The sequence below is a fragment of the Nicotiana sylvestris genome, chromosome 12 (assembly GCF_000393655.2).
Source record: "Nicotiana sylvestris chromosome 12, ASM39365v2, whole genome shotgun sequence".
Lineage (NCBI taxonomy): Eukaryota > Viridiplantae > Streptophyta > Magnoliopsida > Solanales > Solanaceae > Nicotiana > Nicotiana sylvestris.
The window spans coordinates 127,462,137-127,486,022 of NC_091068.1; the positions used below are offsets into that span (position 1 = coordinate 127,462,137).

Consider the following 23,886-nt stretch of genomic DNA (forward strand, 5'->3'; position numbering starts at 1 on the left):
CACCCCAAGTTTTGCTTCAAGCTTATAATTATGCTCTTGGGGCGGTACACATTCTTGCGAGCCAAAAATTAGATAGAGTCTTATGCACTTTTTGGCTCTCGACCGAGGAGTGTCACCTTGCCTAGACGGCCTTGAGAATTTCAAAATATAAGGCCCATCTACTCTTCCTTGGACTCCTTTTTATGCTCGTAAAGATCCATTCCCATTTCACCGTCCGAACATAATGTAGAGAAGTGTTTGGAATGAGGTCCAACATGTTCTAATACATGAACTTCAAGATTTTCGACCTCCTCAACACCCAAAACACTAGAGTCAACTAAATTTGTATCTTCAACGTCCCTGGTTGACTCTAGTATTATTTCTTCAACATCGGCATCCTCAAATTCTAGATGGTTAGAGTGTTGGGGTTCTACTTTGGACCCCTCCATTGGCACCTCAATTTCCGTCTCTAATGCAAACTGCTCCTGGCTACTATCCATAATATTGACATATTGAGCATTAAAAGCTTCAACTAATTGACTCACTTTGAGCCTCTAAGTTGTAAATAGTTTCATCTTGCCTTTCTATCTGCAGCAGTATTTTACTTTGTTGTTCTATAAGACACTTTAACATATCTTCGATCTTCTTTAGGTCAGCTTCCCGAGGTTCTTTGTTCCTATTATCCTCACAAGAAAACATAGAATCATCATAATAAGGGGTTGAGGGAAGATAAGAAATATAAGCACAACCATGAAAGTGACCATCTTGACCACCACACATATCACACATATTCCACACATAAGATTGAGTTGGTGCACATAACTCGCTCTCGGGAATACTTTGATAATTTTGCCAAGGGTGGTTTTCATCACAATATGCATAAGGAGGATTAAAAGTAGAATTACCAACATCAAAACTTTCATATTTCCATGATGCCATGTTTTTTTTTAAATCAACAAGTAAAACAAAAAAAAATCAAATACAAAAAAAAATAAAAATAAAAGTTCAAACTTGAAACCTAGCAATATGTACACCTACAGCTACACCGTTAGTTCCACGACAACGGCGCCAAAATTTGATCACGCCCAACTATGCATATAAAAAGGACAATGCGGTCGTTGCAAATATAATCTGGTTTACAAGTCCGGAGTCGAATCCCACAGAGAACTAAGGCTTAGCTACAGCTGTTCACTATCACCAAGAAGACAAACTTGAACAGTTCCTAACTTATAGATATTTAGATTCTTGTGTTTAACTAATTGATTAACAAATTAAAATAATAAATTAACAACTAAAGATACTAAGAGTTAGAGACAAGATTAAGGAGGTCTAGAGTTATGATTTCCCCAATTGTCGGAATCCTTCCCGCTATGTCTTCTATAATTTCGCCTAAGTATTCTCTACCGATCATGAGCACTCTTATTACCGTAAATCTCTCCCGAGTAATCACGACAATTTACTAGACGCACTCTCCCGAGCTACGCTAGCTGGCTTTTGATACAGCTCACTTCAGATCGCACCCAAGGCTTCGTTATCCCTAATCCCGCCTTTAAACCCTCGGTTATTGATCCCTCATATACTCTGGGAGTGGTGTTGTTCAACAATTACCTAAATATGCACTCTCTCCCGAGTTATGCATACTAAATAGGCACAGCTAATTGAGAGCTCTTCAATCAACCAGAATATAAACGTAGTTGAACAAATAGAGAAAAACTATGGCTCAATTATATAAAAACATAACAAGAATTTATCCTACAAAAGGTTCTATCAAAACTCTAGATAACAAATTAGCTATTCATAATAGTATGTAAAACTACATTACTAAAAGTCATAACCAACAATGAAAAATAGGAAGAGGAAAGAAAAAACTTGTAGAAGAATTCCCAAGCCTTGCTCATATTGTGTCTCTGCCTCCTTAGGTCAAACCTATGTCAAAAATATGTTCTTTCCTTTTCTTGGCCGGCTTCCTTGGTTTAATATACGGTTTAGGGCTTAAAATCCCGTGTTTTACACTTTGGTCCCTAAAATTTACGCATCCTGCCGCGGTTCCACCGCGGTCGCGCCGGAACCGCGGCCAAACACCCTCTCAGATTCTTCAATTGTCCGCGACTGCCCTCTGCCGCGGTTCTGCCGCGGTCGCGATTTTTGACCCTGTTCCGTTTGGAATTTGGAAAATCGTAAAACATGAAAGTTGTAGCCCTTTGAGTTAGCTTTCCAACCATATATTGTGGAGCTCAAATAGAGTTCTGAGTAAAAAGTATGTCTATTTTACTAGACAGTACGCAATATGCATCTTCGAGTTTTCGTTTTGTTGTTTTATCATCCGTTGATCCCTGAACGCGATCCCGGCTTAATTCCTTGAGCTATTACTCAGACTTCAAAGCTCCAAACCACTTAAATTCATTACATAACATCTATATAGCTCGGAATCACACCTACAAGGCATAAAACACACAATTAGTGCAAAACACTAGCGATTAAAGCGCAAACTCAACTAAAGTACAGTAAATTAGAGTGTAATAATCGACTAAAATACGTAATTATAGCCTATTATCAGTTACTTATATATATAATGGGGTAGATGAGAAATAGAATAACTACAAATGGTAGTACTACTAATAGTTATGCTGAAGGAAAGCCAAGTGGAAAGGGTAGTTATGATGAGGAAAATCAATTAGAGTGTAGTTTGGAGGAGACATATTAGTCAGCTAATTAGCACTACTAGCATCTATAACAACTTCTTTCATGATGAAAACCGGACAGATATGAATTTGTAGTTAAAAACTTTAGTTTGTGCATTCTTTTTGGTAATTGATGTATTAGTACAGCTGCAACCATTTGAATTTGAGTTCTATACATCAATTTTTTACACCATTACTATAGTTTAATCTATTATAATAAGTAAGTTACCAATTATTTCGTAACACTTATTATAAAGATTTAAGGTTTGTGTATGCACTACCCTCCCCAAATCCACTTATGGGAATGTATATACTGGGTTTGTTGTTATAATAGAGATTTACATGTAATTATTTTATAGGTCATGTGATTGTCAAAATATAAATTACCACTGTTAATGCATATAACTTCAATTCGAGCGAAGTCATTGTCTTGATATTTTCTGTTAATGTGGGGTTTGAATTTTGTATATCTTTTAATAAGCTCAATTACAGATCAGTCAAAAAAGCTTGCGCGCCAAGTGAATATTTTATGAGGTTTGTGTAATTATATTGATAGTAGATGGCTTGGAATTTGAGATGTAAAAAAATACAAAGAAACAGGAATTGAGAGTTCTGGGTATTGTAATTGAACCTCATAAATTTTGTGCTAATCTTTTTTTATTGTCTATACTGTGTGATTATTATATACATCTTGTTACGTGCTTGTCATAACATTTTCTAGTGAATGTTGATAGTAACATCACGATCGTCTCTTGTTTAAACCATTTAATTGTTCAATGATTGAGATGCTCCAAATCCAAAATGCATATTTCATGCAAAGCATGGATGACCGCATATCTTTTTCTTTATAAAGAAAAAAAAGGAGTGAGTCATGCCACGAGTTGTTAGTGCAAACTAGATGGACGCCGCTGATTAAGACGGGTGCTTAGATAATGACAAAAAAAAAAATTACAAAGCCGGTTAATTTTCAATTGTAACACTAATTAATACTACCAAAACCCAAAAAAGAAAATTTTGTTAGACTTTTGTGAATAATTCTGATTCCATTATATGATTCATCTGCCATAAAAGTAATCAAATGGGAGGTAGAAAAGACATAATTATAGAAGGTGGAAACTCAGATCTTTGTAAAAAAAGTGGAAATTCATGTCAGATTAGAAGCAAGTGTAAAGGGAATCCTCATAGGGAAGCAGTCCAAAAACATCCAAAACATTTTGATCTTTGCCTATGCTGTATAATTTAGTTACTCATTTAGTAAAGAAGAATGCATTGACCTCTTAACCCATTTTTGTCAGCTTCTGCATATTATAATACTATAACAGATACATGTAATGGGTTTATGTCATCAGTTTATTTAAAAGAACATCATGTGCCTTAAATCTCTGGGGAAATGGTTCTCTAAGGATTAAGAATGTCTTCTCTAATTTGCAAAAGGTGTAACACACCTAACTAGTTATCACTCGAAAAGACAAAAAGAATATTTATTGTTGAGTTTTTCTTAATACCGTTTATCAAGTAGCACCTATTTGTACAGTTATATAATTGCCACATTTTGTCTATACAAAAAGAATCATTACAATGTACTGGACAAAACTTTTTAATTTTCTATTTAGCAGGAGGTGACGGAAATATGTGATTTGTGAACAGGTAGTATTAGTTCAACTTAAATATATAGAAAGCTGGAACTTAACAGTTGCCCTACAACCTGAAGGATCTTTAGCTTCAAATTTATGAACATGACAGATTTCCAAAGTAATTCAACTTAAATTTTTATAGACAGGTAATTTACAATTCGGAATAATGGATGGACTATTTTTAACATCCAGTGTTTACAGGTTAAGCTACATTCTCCAATTTTGTACAAAGAAGAATTATATTTACAAATACACAAAGGCCAGGGAGCTCACATATTTATCTACAGGAAGTCCCATCGCCAGTAAACTTTATCTACAATGCCTCCACCATTTCGAACTGCAAGGCGGATTGTTTCAGATGCAGGAGGAACCCCCCAAAGTAGCGGCACTGCGACAGTCATGGTTAGCTTTTCCTGCAAATCACCCTTCCTGGCTTTCTCCGCAGAGACAATCTGTAGCATGAAAAGGTAATTTCTCAAGCCGTAATAATAAGTGATGAATTCCCTAATAAAGAGAACAGTGACGCCTAATTGAACATTTAGCGGTTAAAAGAACATGTTTTGACAAATCAGCAAAGAGCAGTTTTATGAAAGTTTGAGTACTAGCACAAAGACTCGATATGAAATTCCATATTGAACAACCAAAGAGGCAACCAGCGCGAAAGTGACTAGATGTCAACAGACAACTTAAATGGGTAATCAAAGCGGCATAATCCAACTACCAAAAGAACAAGAAATATCAAGAAATTGCAAGAACACCTTCCTAGGACTTCTTTGTTTCAAACATATAGCTAAGAAGCGATGACACAGTAACTACGCTTATTTTTGGTACCTTAATGTTTGTTTAATGCAGGGTGATGGTGAGTCTTGTGATTAGTTTAAGAAAATGTCTTAAATAAGTCCCAGGATTCCTTGTTTATGTTCATGAATTACCTGGCTTGATAAGTTGACCAATATTAATGCTTTCATAATAGGTCATAGCCAATGGCGGAACCAGAAATTTCACTAAGGGTTGTCAAAATATAAAGAAGTAAATATATGAAGAAGCTATGGGATTCAACATATAGTATATATACATAAAAATCAATTTTTGACCTAGCTACACAGTATAATTTTCCGGCGAAGGGATGTCAATTAACACCCCTTAGCCTAGGTCGATCTCACTAGCTTCAACAGTAGCTTCTTTTTTCTTTGTTGTAGGGGTGTGTGTGTCGGGGGGAGGGGGAGGGCTGTTTGATATCTTATGTGGACTTCCTCAGGAGTTATACCAGAAGAAACTTTAGATATGATCCCCAATTGAATTTTCTATATCTGGATATACTCTTATTAGTTTCTCGGAATTATGCCACCCAACAAAATCCAACTCACTAAAACATTCTTGGCTATTATTTAAGTAAACAAAGCAAGTGACCTCATTAAGTAAGGAATAACACTACAGCTGCAATTTACAAGTATAATTAGAACACTGCACTCCTTTTCATTTTTCTTTCCTATTAGAAAGAGTTCTCCACTAGAAAATGTATTCACAAGTCAACCAGATAAGAAAAGAATGACGACTAAGTTCTATTACAACAACAACATAGTATTATCCCACACCGTGGGGTCTGGGGAGGGTAGTGTGTACGTAGACCTTACCCCTACCTTGTGAGGATAGAGAGGTTATTTCCAGTAGATCCTCGGCTCAGGAAAGTATAAGCACCACATTAGTAAAAATATAGACAAAAGGGACAGTACCAAAAAGTCATATAAAAGTAGAATAAAAATAACAAGACAGTAATGTGATCAACAATGAAAGAAAACAACGATAAGTCATAAAAACCTACTACCAACAAAAAGCAAGATTGCGTGCAATACTACTGTTATGAACCCTTTAGACTACCTACTCTACTACCCTAATCCTCGACCTCCATACCTTCCTATCAAGGGTCATGTCCTCGATCAGCTTAAGCTGAGCCATGTCTTGCCTAACCACCTCTCCCACCTTTTCTTTGGCTTACCTCTACCTCTCTGTAGGCCCTCCAATGTCAATCTCTCACACCTCCTCACCGGGGAGTCTGTGCTCCTCTTCCTCACATGACCAAACCACTTAAGCCGCGCTTCCCGCATCTTGTCCTCAATAGGGGTCACACCCACCTTGTCGCGAATAACCTCATTTATAATCCTATCTAACCTGGTGTGACCGCACATCCATCTCAACATCCTCATCTCTACTACCTTCATCTTCTGGACATGAGCGATCTTGACTGGCCAACACTCAGCCCCATACAACATCGTTGGTCTGACTACCACTCTGTAGAACTTACCCTTAAGTTTCGGTGGCACCTTCTTGTCACACAAAACCCCGGAAGCGAGTTTCCATTTCATCCATCCCGCCCCAATACGATGTGTGACATCTTCATCAATCTCCACATCCCCCTAAATAATAGACCCAAGGTACTTAAAACTCCCTCTTCTCGGGATGACCTGCGAGTCCAGCCTCACCTCCCCTTCCCCTCCTTGAGTCTCGCCACTGAACTTACACTTCAAGTATTCTATCTTGGTCCTACTCAACTTGAAACCTTTAGATTCCAGGGTCTGCCTCCATACCTCTAATTGTACGTTCACGCCGTCTCGCGTCTCGTCAATCAATACAATATCATCTGCAAATAACATACACCACGACACCTCCCCTTGGATGTGGCACGTCAGTACGTCCATCACCAGAGCAAACAAAAAAGGGTTGAGTGCTGACCCCTGATACAACCCCATCATAACCGGAAAATGGTCCGAGTCTCCACCCACCGTCCTCACTCGAGTCTTTACTCCATCATACATGTCCTTAATCAACCTAACGTAGGCAACAGGTACACCTCTAGCCTCCAAACATCTCCACAAAACATCTCCACGTATTAGTTCTATTGATAAACAAAATAGAATTGAAGTTTTTGACTTGGGTAATTGATGGCCAATGATATTTGAGGCCTAAATATGTTGATCTAAAGCCTACAATAGGACTAAAGGTCAAGATGTACAAAAGCAGGCCGATAAATAGATTTTACGAGATGATCATATATGCAGTGGATTCACAAAGGAACAGAGCAAGGCAGGCTTGTGCCTATCATGCAATTGCAATCAAAATGGTACATGAAAGGATCACAGCCTAAATAAACAAATAAAGATATAAGTGGATCTACCTCACCACCGTGCTCCAGAACAGTGTCTTCCACGACATCACTCAACATCTCTATAGAACGGCAAAAACCAATTATGCAGAGTTTCCTGCCCATGTCAAGGCCCTGGAATATTTATCAATTCCATCTCTCATTAAGATGAAATGAAACCTTGAATAATAAAAGTCAACAAGTAGCAGAAATTTTACATTAGTTGCTGCGATGTCAAAGAGAGCACCCAAACAGAGGCCTTGATTTGGATCCATGTAACTGCTCTCGCGAAATCGTTGAAATCTTGGAGACGCTTTCAATTTTCCCTGCTTCTTCTGCATGTCAAAATAAAATATCAGACGACCTGTGCATAATCATTTGCAGAAGCAACTGTCCTTATTAAAGGAGTAGATTAAGTACGGAAGAGGGGAGCAAGGAGTATGCCAAGAAGATATGTAGATTATGAGATGTGTTTTATTAACTTCTACAAACTGCAGGCTTAATCAATTTTACAAGTATGTTGTGTATCTTCCAAAATAGAATAAACTAATACACCTAACAATGTCGAGAGATCCAATGAATGAGCTATAATTGTTACAAGAAAATAGAACCCTCAGGGGCTGGCCTAGTGGCAATTGACTTGAGCCTTGGGGTATGCTCCCTTTCAAGGTCTCAAGTTCGAAACCCACTGGGTGCAAACAATTTCTGAGGGCCATCGAATTGGGTAAAACCTGAATTAACCGTGGTGCACTTGCGGGAAATTCCTTGCCGAGGGCTTGTACATTCCCGGGATTAGTCGGGGCTCATAGAGACTCGAACACCCGGTGCAAATCAAAAAAAAAAAAAAAAATGAATATTCAATTATGCCTTTTTGCTCAGATACGGCAAGATAAAACAGTGATAGAACTAATGTTTCCTCCCCAAATGGGGGAAAAATAAGCATACATCAAAGGAAGACATTTGTCGCGGGACCATGTTGCCCCCAATTTGAATCAGTCCATCAGCAGTGAACAGTGTGATTTTCTCCTCCTGTACCCACTGCACAGCTGCAAATATCAGGGGAACACTTCAAACAAAATGATTGAACTCAAAAAGGAAAGTTAAATCGACTATGACAACCAAGTGACTATAAAAGTGAAGACATCCTAGTTAAATGATGAACTATATGTATACAAAACGGGACATACCACACAGAGTCAAAAGGAAGAAAAAGTTAAAAAGAGATAAATGCCTGTAAAACATCAAAACTGTTATAAAATAAAGACAGTAAAGTAAAGACAAGTATAGAGAGAAACTGATATATTATTCTGATTCAAACTGATGTACATAATGAACTGAAATCTCTTCTATTCATAGAAGAGAGTAAGTTGCTGTGTAAACTGCTACTGTAAGCTGTCGTGTAAGCTGCTATTATACCAGATATGGATAATCTTCTACTGAGAGCAATGTTTATCCATAACGGAGTACTGAATGGATAAGCTCATTGTACCCAGTATAGACAATCTTCTATTAGGGGTAATGATTCCATAACGGAGTACTGAAAGGATAAGCTCATTGTACCCGGTATGGATAATGTTTATCCATAACGGAGTATCGAAAGGATAAGCTTATTATACCCGGTATGGATAATCTTCTACCGGGGGTAATGTTTATCCATAACCGGGTACCGAAGTGATAAGCTTCTTCAGGAAGCTTATTTCCAATAGAATACTAAATAGATAAATACATTTACGGCGGAATCCCATATGGATAAGCTTCTTCAGGAAGCTTATTTACAACGGAGTACTAAATGAACATCCATAATATAATATATTTATAACACTCCCCTTGGATGTTCATTAAAAGATAATGTGCCTCATTAAAACCTTACTAGGAAAAACCACGTGGGAAAAATCCTAGTGAAGGAAAAAGAATACACATATTTAGTAATACGCATTGCTATGTGCCTCATTAAAAACCTTATAAGGAAAACCTCATGGGAAAAAACCTTAGTAAGGAAAAAAGAGTGCATCGCGTATTTTACTCCCCCCTGATGAAAACTTTGTTTAAAATATTTGAGTCTCCGCATTCCAATCTTGTATACCATCTTCTCAAAAGTTGAAGTTGTCAAAGATTTAGTGAATAAATCTGCTGGATTATCACTTGAACGGATTTGTTGCACATCAATGTCACCACTTTTCTAAAGATCGTGTGTGTAGAATAATTTTGGTGAAATGTGTTTCGTTCTATCTCCTTTTATAAATCCTCCCTTCAATTGGGCTATGCATGCAGCATTGTCTTCGTATAAAATTGTGGGTCTTTTCTCACATTCTAAACCACATTTTTCTCGAATAAAATGAATTATTGATCTCAACCATACGCATTCCCTATTTGCTTCATGAATAGCTATTATCTCAGCGTGATTTGAAGAAGTAGCAACAATAGATTGCTTTGTGGAGCGCCATGATATGATAGTACCTCCATATGTAAATACGTAGCCGGTTTGAGATCGAGCTTTATGGGGATCAGATAAATAACCTGCATCTGCATAACCAACAAGGTCTGCACTATCTTTGTTAGCATAAAACAAACCCATATCAAGAGTTCCCTTTAAATATCGCAATATATGCTTAATCCCGTTCCAATGTCTCCGTGTAGGAGAAGAACTATATCTTGCTAGTAAATTAACAGAAAATGCTATGTCAGGCCTTGTAGCATTAGCAAGATACATTAGTGCACCAATTGCACTGAGATAGGGTACTTCGGGACCAAGGAGTTCCTCGTCCTCTTCTGGAGGTCGGAACAAATCCTTATTCACTTCAAGTGATCGAACAACCATTGGTGTACTCAATGGGTGCGCTTTGTCCATGTAAAAGCGTTTTAAGACCCTTTCTGTATAGGCAGATTGATGGATAAAGATCTCGTCTGCTAAATGTTCAATTTGCAGACCAAGACAAAGTTTTGTCTTTCCAAGATCTTTCATCTCAAATTCTTTCTTAAGATATTCAATTGCCTTTTGGAGCTCTTCTGGAGTTCCAACAAGATTTATGTCATCAACATAAACAGCAAGTATAACAAATTCTGATGTCATTTTCTTTATAAAAATACATGGACAAATAACATCATTTATGTAACCTTCTTTCAGCAAATATTCACTAAGGCGATTATACCACATGCGCCCAGATTGCTTTAAACCGTACAAAGATCTTTGTAATCTGATTGAATACATTTCCTGAGATTTTGCTTCAGGCATTTTAAATCCTTCAGGGATTTTCATATAAATTTCATTATCAAGTGAACCGTACAGATAAGCTGTAACTACATCCATTAGATGTATTTCAAGCTTTTCATGTAGTGCTAAACTGATGAGATATCGAAATGTTATGGCATCCATAACAGGTGAATATGTTTCATCAAAATCGACTCCAGGTCGTTGTGAGAATCCTTGTGCAACAAGGCGAGCTTTGTATCTTTCAACTTCATTTTTATCATTCCTTTTTCGCACAAAAACCCATTTATGACCAACTGGTTTTATACCAACAGGTGTTTAGACAACTGGTCCAAAGACCTCTCTTTTAGCAAGTGACTTTAATTCCAATTGAATTGCCTCTTGCCATTTTGGCCAATTAGATATTTGTCGACATTCTTCGATAGATCGAGGTTCAAGATCCTCACTATCTTGCATAATATTAAGTGCAACATTATATGCAAAAATATTATCCACCACTATTTCAGATCGATTTAAATTAATCTCATCACCGGTCGAACTTATTAAAAGTTCTTCACTCACATGAGCTTCGGGTTCATTGATTTCTTCAGGAATCTCAGAACTAATCAGATCTTGGGTCTCTTCAGAGATCCCTTCATAGTATCGTTTTGATCATTTGTCGATTTTCTTTTTCGAGGATTTCGATCCTTAGAACCCAAAGGCCTACCACGCTTCAGGCGTGCTTTAGATTCACTAGCTCTGCTAGTAGATGGTCCTACTGGGACATCAATTCGGATAGGCACATTCTCTGCTGGGATATGTGACTTAGTTATCCTTTTCAAATCAGTAAATGCGTCTGGCATTTGATGTGCTATATTCTGTAAATGGATGATCTTCTGGACCTCCTGATTACATATAGAGGTACGGGGATCAAAGTGAGATAATGATGAAACTTTCCACACAATTTTTCTTTTGATTTCCTTTTTCTCTCCCCCTAATTGTGGGAAATTTGTTTCATCAAATCGACAATCTGCAAATCGAGCAGTAAATAAATCTCCTGTCAATGGTTCAAGATAGCGAATAATAGAGGGTGATTCAAACCCAACATATATTCCTATCCTTCTCTGTGGTCTCATCTTACTACGCTGTGGTGGTGCTACTAGCACATATACAGCACATCCGAAAATTCGTAGATGGGCAATATTTGGTTCATGACCAAAAACTAATTATGACGGAGAATATTTATTATAATGTGTCGGTCTGAGACGGATAAGTGATGCTGCATGCAAGATAGCATGGCCCCAAACAGTAGTGGGCAATGTTGTTTTCATAAGTAGTGGTCTTGCTATCAATTGCAGACGTTTAATAAATGACTCTGCATGGCCATTTTGAGTATAAACATAAGCTACAGGATGTTCAACTTTTATCCCAACTGATAGACAATAATCATCAAAAGCTTGAGATGAAAATTCTCTAGCATTATCAAGGCGAATAGCCTTTATAGGATAATCTGGGAATTGTACCCTTAATCGAATTATTTGGGTTAATAGCTTTGCAAACGCCAGGTTGCGAGATGATAGTAGGCACACATGAGACCATCTTGAAGATGCATCTATTAGGACCATAAAATATCTAAACAACCACTTGGTGGGTGAATAGGTCCACATACATCCCCATATATACGCTCTAAAAAGGCAGGGGATTCAATGCCAACCTTCATTGGTGATAGTCTAGTGATCATTTTGCCTTGATAACAAGCATCACAAGAAAATTCGTCATTTGTAAGAATCTTCAAGTTCTTTAATGGATGCCCACTCGAATTTTCAGTAATTCATCACATCATTATTGATCCAGGATGGCCCAAACGGCCATGCCAAAGCACAAAAGTATTTGAATCCGTAAACTTCTGGTTTACGATAGAATATGCTTCAACTGTACTAATTTTTGAATAGTATAAGCCAGAAGATAAAGTTGGTAACTTTTCGACAATGCATTTCTGGCCAGAAATATTCTTTGTAATACAAAGATAGTCCTTGTTCATTTCATCTATTGTCTCAACATGATACCCATTTCGGCGGATATCTATAAAATTCAACAAGTTTCTTCGGGACTTGGAGGAGAACAATGTCATTGTCTATAATAAGTTTTGTTCCCTTAGCCAGAAATATAATGGCTCTTCCGGAGCCTTCAATCAAACTTATATTACCAGAAATTGTTGAAACATTTGCTTTTTCCTTATGCAAATAAAAAAAGTATTTCTGATCCTTGAATATGGCATGAGATGTTCCACTATCAATAACACAAATATCTTCATGATTTGTCTTTGATCCAAACATAATTTGAGGATTATCCATATTCTCTAATACTTTCAAAGTATTTGCTCGAGATAGCAGAGTGTCGTGCTAATAACGTGTTATAAAATAAAGACTGTAAAGTAAAGACAAGTATAGAGAGAAACTGTATATTATTCTGATTCAAACTGATGTACATAATGAACTGAAATCTCTTCTATTTATAGAAGAAAGAAAGTTGTTGTGTAAGCTGCTACTGCAAGCTGCTGTGTAAGCTGCTATTATACCAAATATGGATAATCTTCTACTGAGAGCAATGTTTATCCATAACGGAGTACTGAATGGATAAGCTCATTGTACCCAGTATAGATAATCTTCTACTAGGGGTAATAATTATCCATAATGGAGTACTGAAAGGATAAGCTCATTGTACCCGGTATGGATAATCTTCTACCGGGGATAATGTTTATCCATAACAGAGTATCGAAAGGATAAGCTTATTATACCCGGTATGGATAATCTTCTACCGGAGGTAATGTTTATCCATAACCGGGTACCGAAGTGATAAGCTTCTTCAGAAAGCTTATTTCCAATAGAGTACTAAATAGATAAATATATTTACGGCGGAGTCCCATATGGATAAGCTTCTTCAAGAAGCTTATTTACAACGGAGTACTAAATGAACATCCATAATATAATATATTTATAACAAAAACAATAATTACTCTTTCATTCCGGTCTATGCAAGGGAACCTTTGGAGTCAGAAGTATGCATTGTACATGATTGGACATACAGTACATCTTTCTAGTGTTTGATTTTATGCTACTTATTTTAACACACACAAAGAGAGAGAGAAATCACCAGATATTTGGACCTTCCATAGAACAACAAACTTGCCCATAAAGCAATGAAAACATGGTTGATGTTTCAGGGCAGTGTTGGAGTCACAGGACAAAATGTGACATCATACACATGAAACTTGACTGTCCTTAACCAATCCTAACAGAGATTCCTCACCTGTTATCTTTCATCTTAGATCAAAACAATAAAAGGTCCGTAATAAATTTAAAAAATATCCGATCCTCAAGGAGGCAGATGCATGAGCTCCAACTTTGAAGAATTTTAGATGCTTCTTGCATATATGCTTAATATCAAGTTCAGCAGTGTTCAAAATTTTACAGCACTTCACTCTCTCCCCCATAATTAGCTATGCATTTATTGCCTATGCATTTATTGCCTGACAACATATTTTATCTTTTTAAATGGTGTACCCAAAGAAGCCTTGAGAACACGCTTACCAGTTACCAGTAGGAGTGGCAAACGAGCGGGTCGGGTCGGATATGGTTCGGGTCGAAAATAAATAATGAAAAAATGGATAAATTATCCGACCCATATTTAATACGGATAAAAAACGGGTTAACCGGCAGATAATATAGTTAACCATATTATCCATGACTTCTTGCATATGATCACTTTTTGGAGAATTCTTAGTCTCCCTAACTTGAGGAACCCCCAATTTGAGGCTTTACAAATGTAAAAGTTAGACTCATTGGGTATCCATTGGTTACCCATTGGTTATCCATTTAGAAAATGGATAATATGGTTTTTATCCATATTTGACCCGTTTTTAAATAGTTCATTATCCAACCCATTTTTTAATGAATAATATGGGTAGATAAGTTTTTTCTTTAAACCATTTTGCCACCCCTAGTTACCAGTTAATGGTTCATCACACAAGTGCAATATTTTCATAGTAAATTTAGAAGCCACCATCCCTTGTTTTTGGTGAGTCCTAGTCCCAAAGAAAAGAGGGGGAATAAAGGTAAAGCCATGTTGGCCAAGCAAAAACATAATCTCATTAGAATCTCAAAAAAATTGTTTCATATCACGCAAGTCTCTACTATTTGGTTGATAAAACACTACTTCCTTTTTGAATTTGAATAACCATGTTCACCATTTCTGCATGGTTTCGTACTACTCAGAAGTTTAACATGATAATTGTCATCCATGTGGCCATGTTAAAAGTCTCTCTCCCAAAGATACACGAATAAGCATTATGGCTGAGAAAAACATCAATGAGATACAAAATGACACTGATTCTTCCATCATGTTGCACAGGAAATCAAATTCCTCATCACTTAAGTGATCTCCTATTTTCTTAGACGCTCCTAGAAATGATGGAGTCATGGAGGTGTTGCTCTTTTTTTTCCCTTTGGTTTTCAAGTACAACTATTAACTATGGATCCGAACAACAGATGCATATAATAGCATCAACCAAAATTTGCTTGATTCGGAACTTTATTAGGATTTTCTGTATATGAAATCTGATTAAACTGTTTAACAAATTTTTTGCACAACTTGAGATGCAATGCATTACCCGTAGGATTTTTTGGAGTCATTCTCGAAGCATTCCAAACTAACTCCATTTCTATCTTCCTTCTAATAAGGGTGTATGGCCACAAAATTCACACTTAAAAAACTGTACATACATCTATTGACATACTACTGCATCGTGGTCACTAAATTAAAATCCGTGAAGGAATTACAGCTAGCAGAACTTTTTCAAATATGGCCTAGATTTTCTCACAGAGAGAATTGAACCTTAAATCAAATATGGCCTCGTTTTCTTAAGCATATTATAAAAATATCAATAAACTTTAACTTTGAGGTGGAGACAAGAATGACCTAAGGACTCCAACATTAATTGACAAGGAAACTAACGCAAGTACAATTCTTTAATATTGCAGAGCATCACTCTTCCCCCCCCCCCCTTTTTTTGTGAGAAAGAGAAGAGCAACTTTACTTCCTAATAAAATGTCTTTACCCCACCCACCGCCAAAACACACATAAATTAAACTACACAAAAGGAAAAGCATTAATCAAAACTAAGATAGAATGATAGTAAAAGGAAAAAAGAAAACTATAGATAAAGAATGAACATTCAGCACCTAATTCGTAAGAAAGCCTAAACAAGTGTCTCTGCCGCATTACTGGAAAAAAAGCTAAATTCAACACATACATCAAAATATATCCTTATTTTGTGATTAGTTAAGCCTTAAAATTTTGTTGGGGCGGAGCATATAGAGCCAAGGGGGTTCCATTGAATCTCCTCAGTTGAAAAAACTATGCTGCGCAAGTAGGGAAAAAATGAATTTGTTGGTTATATATAAATTGTTAGAATCCCCTTGGAATAAAGGAAGATTTTAGTGCAGTGGCAAATGTGAATTTAGAAATTGCTTTAGGTCGCAGGTCCAAATAAGAAATGTGACATTTTAGTTTTTTTTTTTTTTTTTAACCACCTTGCATAAATTCTAGCTCCTCGACTCATTATATATGATACATGATACCAACTAGTTGAATTAAGCTCAATTGTTGTTGCTACATCTCACTTAAGTCTGATATTTGATAGTCTCTTTTATTTGGATATGGGCCTTAGCGCAGGATAAGTGTAAGATTTAAATATCATCCAGAACTGAAGCCTAATTCGCCTTAAAAATAAATTCAGAAGATAGTATTGAAATAAAATAGACTTGAAACAGATCAAATATATTTAAACAAAATTCATATAGCCGAATCCAGCTAGCTTAAGATTGAGAAGCTTTGACTGATATCAGGCTAAAATGAACAGTAGAGAAGAACATCTCAAACATCAAGCAGCAAAAAGGAAAAAAGAAAAGGTAATTTTTTGCTTTTAAGTTTTAAACTAAAAATATCAAGAGATAGACGAACATACAAGGATCATCAGAGTCAGAAGATTCCCAAGGATAAGGTCCAAGTGCATCACCGCCAAAGAAACCGCCTGAACCGGACGCCTTCGCAACGAACCGGATGGAGCGGATCGACGATTGGCTCGAGAAAAGCGGCGGTTTACGATAAGCCAAAGAAGATGAACCGGAGGAACACGCCGGTTCTTTTAGGAGAGGAATAGAAGAGACGGAGGAGAAACAGACGACAGCGATCTCCGACATTGCTCGGACGGGAGGAGGAATCTCAAAGGGGAGGAATCGGGGAAGGAAAATGATCGGAATCAAAGGAAAGTAAATAGAGAAAAGAAAAAAGGGGGAAAAAGGGGCAGAAAAGGAAAGGAGAAGAAATTGACGCCACAGGAAGTGAGGATGACACGTGGACAAAAATCTGTTTAATTACGTTGGGGCGGTGGTTAATAGGATTAGAGGAGTATGAACCGGGTCTGAAACGGTTGGTCCTATTGCCTTTTACGTTTTTGGATAACTTTTGCATTTGAAAGTTTTTTATGGGAAAAAAAAAAGGAATTTTTACCTCCTATAGCAAAGGTTAACACCTTATTTATTTTAAATAAATACCATTTTAAAAAATTATATTCTATAGATATCTTTTAATGTTTATAGTAAAATATTTATTTTTGGTTACCTCCTACCCTTAAGCCACTATATACGCTATTTTTTATTTTTCTTTCTCCTTTTTCAGATTTTTCTCTCACATAATTACCGTATTTGATATAAACCTCTCACTTCACGTTCTCTCTCTCTAATTTGATACGTCATTCTCTTCCCTCATTCCGCGAATCTCCGCTCTTTCTTCTCACGCCATGCCAAAGGGTTGCCATTGTTGTTGCCACAAATAACCAAACAAATACTGTATGAAGAAAAGAGCTTCCAAACAAATCCTCTCGCTAGTATAAAAGAGCTTTCATCAAAGATCTTTCAGAGTCAGTATTTCGATCTCATAACAGTGGCTATGGCTACTCAACGAAGGGCAAACCCTAGCTCTCATCTAATTACTGTATTCTCTCTGCCTGTCGTTGTCGTCTCCGTTGAGGTCTTCTTCGAGAAGAGTTTCAACGGTAATTTTCTTCATTCTCTCTATTTCGGGAAAACGTTGCAAAGCTACAATTTGGTTGTTGTGTGGTCGTTTTGAATAAAGGTTAGATGTTGGAGAGACCGGTAGTATCACAGTAACGGGAACAATGACGTTTCGAGTCAGAATCGCGGTCCTCACGACGAGACGACATTAGGGTTGTTCTTGAACAAAGACGACGGAGTTTTGGGCTGAGCAACTTGAAGATTTTGTTACCTTTTTTTAAGTGTATTTCAATGTATCTCGTTGTATTTCCATATATTTTATTGTATTCATTGTCTTTTTTCCATTGTATTTTAATGTATCTCGATTTATTCCATATATTTCATTGTATTCGTTGTCTCGCTATATTCCATGAATGTATTCATATATTTTTTTAATTAATATAATTTATGTATTCAAATGTATATATGTATTCAAATGTATCTGCAGTATGTATTCATATGTTTTTGCACTATAAATGACCTGCTATACTTCATGTATTCAGATGTATTATTATATATTTAACTATATTCAGTGTAATTAAATAATTTCTCTGAAGATTGCTATGTTTTTGGGTATTTTTCGGTTGAGAATCTTTTTAATAACTGGAAATACAAAATTTGTGTGTTATAATTGAGTTTGTTGAGTTATATTAGGAGTCTATTATGTTAATTGATTCACTTTCCGTTTAAAAACTATGTAATCCCATGTTTCACGCCGTAAATACAGTCGAATACAATAATCTATCCAGCTGTAATCCCATGTTTCACGCCATAAATACAGTCGAATACACTCGAATACAAAAATCTATCTAGCTGTAATCCCCTGTTTCACGCCTAGAAATTCTATTGTATTCATGAATACAGTAGCTTAAATACATCGAATACAATCTAAAAAATCTCAAAACATAGCTATAGGAAGTAATATAGTAAATGGTAGCTACAACTAGGTAATAACCACTAAAACATAGTGGTTTTTGAAAGTTTCTCAAAAATAATGTGGTTAGAAGAGTTGTGTTTGGATGCATGTTTTCTAATGAAAAGATTCATGAGTAACTCTGGCGTATATGATTTTTCTGTTCGCAGTCTGTCAAATTATAATAAAGTTTAAGATATCATCCCACAGAGATTGGAACCACCTAGGCTACAGATTTATATTGTCTTTGTCACTATTTGAGAGAATCAAGTTGATGAAAGGGGTTGCTCTTAAAAATGTAAAATAAAAGCAATAAATTTTTTTAATTTTTCTGAAAATAAAAATAGAGGTTGGAATACTTTGAATCAGCAAGATAAAATTATTATAATAAGATCAAAATTCTATTAATTATTTCTTTGTTTAATGAAATGATTGCTTATTTCTAATTCAACCAAATCACATAAAAGTAACCAATTAATAACACATCTTTCTATTAGTGTTGTCAATCGATTAACAATGAAACAAAGACCTTGTTTAAAGAATGACTACTTATTTCTAAGACATCACTCCACATAACAACAATATATAAATAGCACCGCTCACGCTTAATGTTATTAATTTATTGGCAGTTAGTGACATTAAATAATAATTGACTAATAACACCTCTTTCGATTAGTGTAGTTAACCAATTAAAGTAATGGCTTCAAACAAGAATTATCTTAGTTGAGTGCACCAAGTGAGAAAAAACCTCGTTCGATTAGCCTTTTCTAAATCAATAAACTTGTTTAAATCTTTCTCTTCTCCCGAATATGAAACAAAATAACAAGATAAAGATTTCAGTAAGTGATATAATTATATCAAATAAATAGAAATAATCAATATCAAATACCTTGGTGCATAATGATGATAAAGAGAAAATCTCAACATAAGAAGATAATAAAATTAAGATAATTATTATAACACTTTTATAGTTTCATCTAGTATCCCAACCAAAGAAAATTACACCATTATGGAGAAAATATAAAATAGAAAAATACTATTCCTATAATAAGAGAAATAACTTTTAAAACTAAAACAAAACTAATTAAAGTTGGTGTTCCCTGCACAAGAATGGTTCTCCTTTTCAATTGAAGTTTACGCCCTTTTTATAGGGACAAGCACAAGCAAAAATTCCCAAGGATGTCATCCTTGGCCTGGGATGTGGTATGGGATGTCATCCTTCGTCTGAGTTGCTCAATTTTCTTCAGTTGTTTCTCCCACGGATGTCATCCTTGGCTCTCTTTCTTTGCCTTTGTATTCTTCTTTCTGTTCTTTGTCTTTCCCTGCAGTATTTATTATATTTACACAAATAATAAACAAAAAGTAATATATTTAGAAATAAAATATTTTTTATTTAATATTATATATACTTAAAACATACACAATTTATACTTATCAAATACCCCCATACTTGAACGTTTGCTCATCCTCGAGCAAAATACACAAAATAAAATAGCGGCTAATTTTTTTTAAAATAAAATTGTGAGAACATTTTTCAAACAAGAATATAACCAAGATCAAAGCCACGAATTCAAATAAACTTTAATTGTACTCATGTTCACTTATTGAGAACCAAAATTATAATACTTTTTAATCCCAAATGTGTCTCACCAAATGAAGAGAGATACCCATAAATCACAATATATCAGTACAAAATAAAAAAGGACATTGAAAAATTCGCTCACTCTCAACAAAGAAGTATCTCAGGCCACTGAAAATTTCCATAAGCTTGACTATCATGTGGTTCTCCACTAATATAGGAGTCTTTGAATTGAGATCATGTAGGGCTTTAATAAGGTTGTAATGTTGGTACTAGGACATGTAAGATATATATGAATAAAGTGACTCAAGTCTCTTACAAGCACCACAATACTTTTGACAATTAAGTATATTGTCTTCCTTCTTTCTAAAACAATTTAGCCTCTTTTTTTTTATTGTCTTTCCTTTCTAAACTCTTTCATTGTTTTTCTTGTTTGCCCTTTTTTTTGCAGTTGTCAAAATTCTCTTTGTTGCTATAATTTTTTTCACACGCAACAATTTATTTCTTTTAAAGTCACATGACAACATTCTCAAAAGATAAGTAAACCCAACTATCATCTATCTCTTCCTTCCACTACAACTCCATCACACTTAGTTTTTTTATATTTTAAAGCGCCAAAAAGGAGATATGGTAAAAAATAGATGTGATATTAAAATAGGCTAAGGGTTAAAGTTTGGCTATCAAGAAAATAAAGGATAATTTATTTAGGCTCAAGGGGGCTGACAAGGGATAAATATAATTAAGGCACGTTAATTTAGGTAATGGTTCAACAAGGAAGGCCTACTTTCATTTCTCAACTCAAAAATCTACCTAGAATTTCGCCTCAAACCACATTCGAGACAAGTTCTAGATTTTTAAATAAGCAGGAGAACTTGGCAACATAACCTGACAACACAATACACTTGGAATCAACAAACATTACAATTTTAATTACCAATAAACAAATATGAGCTTGAAAAGATATTCATATAACACATGGATGATGCTCAATTAAATCTCATTTTTCAAAATCTCTTTCTCAAAAAAATCAAGTTTTAGCCGAGTTATGTACTACAAATTCTAGAAAGTGTTCAGTTCAGAATATTACGACCATGGCAAAGAACTGAACAAAAAATCCATGGAGATGTATAAAAGAAGTTATACTAAAAAATATAAACATACACAAATATATATTCCTCTACCCCCATACTTAAATATTGTCATGTCCCCATGACAAATAATATAAAAGCAAGATGAGGTAAAGGGGCTCTGCTGAATATTTTTTTTTTCTGGAGCTAGTGAACTCCAACCTCAATTCTGAATCACTCTTTCTTTTTCGCTCCTTGAGGTTCATCTTAGAGGGCACTTGGCCAAGAACATCACAAAATATTTTCTTTTTTCTCACATCCCGCTCTTTCTCGACCTTGTCTCGAGCGGGCAAATAATAGTACATGTTGATCATTAACTCCATTCTGCATTTTCACGAGGATCATTCCATGCATTTTTCTGAAAGTCTCCAATAACAAAATCCACAAAATCATAATGATCAAAAAAAAAATAAAGAATGATGGTCCATGAAAATTTTATTTTTGTGTATAACGACCTCTTCATTCTCATTTTCTACCAAATTAATAAATTTATGTGAATAAGAAAATTGGAGTAAGCACTCATCACCTATTGAATTATATTCAATTAAACCTTTATTGTCAGCCTTCTCAATTGGATCGGTATGTTCACCATGAGTGGTAGATTCTTTCTCACAAAGCTCAATTTTTTTATCAATAGGTCTATCCTCACAAGATGCAGTTTTATTTAAAAGCCCGCCACAAAAATTCAAGGAGATTGCCATACTTACTAATTGATTTACTTTTATTGTTAGATCCATAAATGGCTTTATGATTCTGTGCATATTTTTCATCGGTATATTCTATAAAATTATGCACAACTTTTTTCAAGTTTACATTCTCCTCTTGAGGTGATTGACTCTTAATATTTTAATTCTTTTGTGAATATTGATTGCACTCCGGATTGCAGTCATATTCACTAAAATCAGTAAGTCTACAAGAACTAGAAACAACATTAGATTGTTCATTTTATAAAACAAAAGAATAGGAATTACCGGGTTGACATTCATGGGTAAAGTGACTTCCAACATAATATTCACAAGTAATGGACCTTTGACTGATTTTATTAATTAATTGTTCAAGGTCATTCATTCTCCTAGAATCCGCATAGGAGAATATGTTACTTGTTTGGCATTCAAAGCTTTGGTGGTTGCCTCCACAATAGTCACATAAGATGACCTTTTTACAATATTCTTCTACCAACTCAACAAGCAGTTTACTTGGTTGATCGAAATTCATTTTGAAAGTATGTGGAATAAATTGACCCTCAGGATCCCTTTTTTTATTTTTGTTTTTTGGTATTGCTCCCTAGTACTTGTCAGGCACTAGAAAACAAAAGACATGAAGCTAAAGAAACAAATCTCAAAGTAGTAGTAAGACAATTAATCTGAAGTAGATGTTTACCAATCCCCGTCAACGGCGCCAAAAATTTGACGAGCTCTGGGCGTATATGATTTTTCTACTCGCAGTCTGTCAAATTAAAATAAAATTTAAGATATCGTCCCACAGAGATTGGAACTACCTAGGCTATAGATTTATATTGTCTTTGTCACTATTTGATAGAATCAAGTTGATGAAAGGGGTTGCTCTTAAAAATGTAAAATAAAAGCAATAAATAATTTTGGTTTTTCTTAAAATAAAAATAGAGGTTGGAATACTTTGAATCAACAAGATAAAATTATTATAATAAGATCAAAATTCTATTACTTATTTCTTTGTTTAATGAAATGATTGCTTATTTCTAATTCAACCAAATCACATAAAAGTAACCAATTAATAACACCTCTTTCGATTAGTGTAGTCAATCGATTAACAGTGAAACAAAGACCTTGTCTAAAGAATGACTGTCGCACCTCCTTTTTACCGCGCCCGCGGGGCGCGTGGGGAGTTTTCTCCAATTGAAGGACAATCGAAACGGGATTTATTTAATTATTTCAGAGTCGCCACCTGCAAAAATCACGTGCTCATAATGACTACTTATTTCTAAGACATCACTCCACATAACAATAATATATAGCACCGCTCGCGCTTAATGTTATTAATTTATTGACAGTTAGTGACATTAAACAATAATTGACTAATAACACCTCTTTCGATTAGTGTTCGATTAGTGTGGTTAACCAATTAAAGTAATGGCTTCAAACAAGAATTATCTTAGTTGAGTGCACCAAGTGAGAAAAAGCCTCTTTCGATTAGCCTTTTCTAAATCAATAAACTTGTTTAAATCTTTCGCTTCTCCTGAATAAGAAACAAAATAACAAGATAAAGATTTCAGTAAGTGATATAATTATATCAAATAAATAGAAATAATCAATATCAAATACCTTGGTGTATAATGATGATAAAGAGAAAATCTCAACATAAGAAGATAATAGTATCCCAACCAAAGAAAATTACTCCATTATAGAGAAAAGATAAAATAGAAAAATATTATTCCTACAATAAGAGAAATAACTTTTAAAACTAAAACAAAGCTAATTAAAGTTGGTGTTCCCTGTACAATAATGACTCTCCTTTTCAATTGAAGTTTACGCCCTTTTTATAGGGACAAGCACAAGC

General features: G+C 35.3%; 1 protein-coding gene across 1 annotated transcript; it reads right to left on the bottom strand.

The window, feature by feature from the left end:
- Positions 1-4,413: 4,413 nt before the first annotated feature.
- Positions 4,414-17,110, bottom strand: LOC104221932 (uncharacterized). The gene is made up of 5 exons (XM_009773091.2): positions 16,646-17,110; positions 8,379-8,479; positions 7,652-7,768; positions 7,467-7,568; positions 4,414-4,746 (listed from the first exon to the last, which is right to left on the bottom strand). Exons 1-5 carry the CDS (start codon positions 16,878-16,880, stop codon positions 4,576-4,578), a joined length of 726 nt encoding a protein of 241 aa, XP_009771393.1. The 5' UTR covers positions 16,881-17,110; the 3' UTR covers positions 4,414-4,575.
- Positions 17,111-23,886: the final 6,776 nt, after the last annotated feature.

Excerpts from the sequence above, each read along its gene's own strand:
- LOC104221932 (XM_009773091.2), bottom strand. The coding sequence starts at position 16,880 with ATGTCGGAGATCGCTGTCGTCTGTTTCTCCTCCGTCTCTTCTATTCCT. Across the intron at positions 8,480-16,645 it reads TTCTGACTCTGATGATCCTT|CTGTGCAGTGGGTACAGGAG; the intron begins GTATGTTCGTCT and ends TGATATTTGCAG. Across the intron at positions 4,747-7,466 it reads TTCTGGAGCACGGTGGTGAG|ATTGTCTCTGCGGAGAAAGC; the intron begins GTAGATCCACTT and ends TTCATGCTACAG.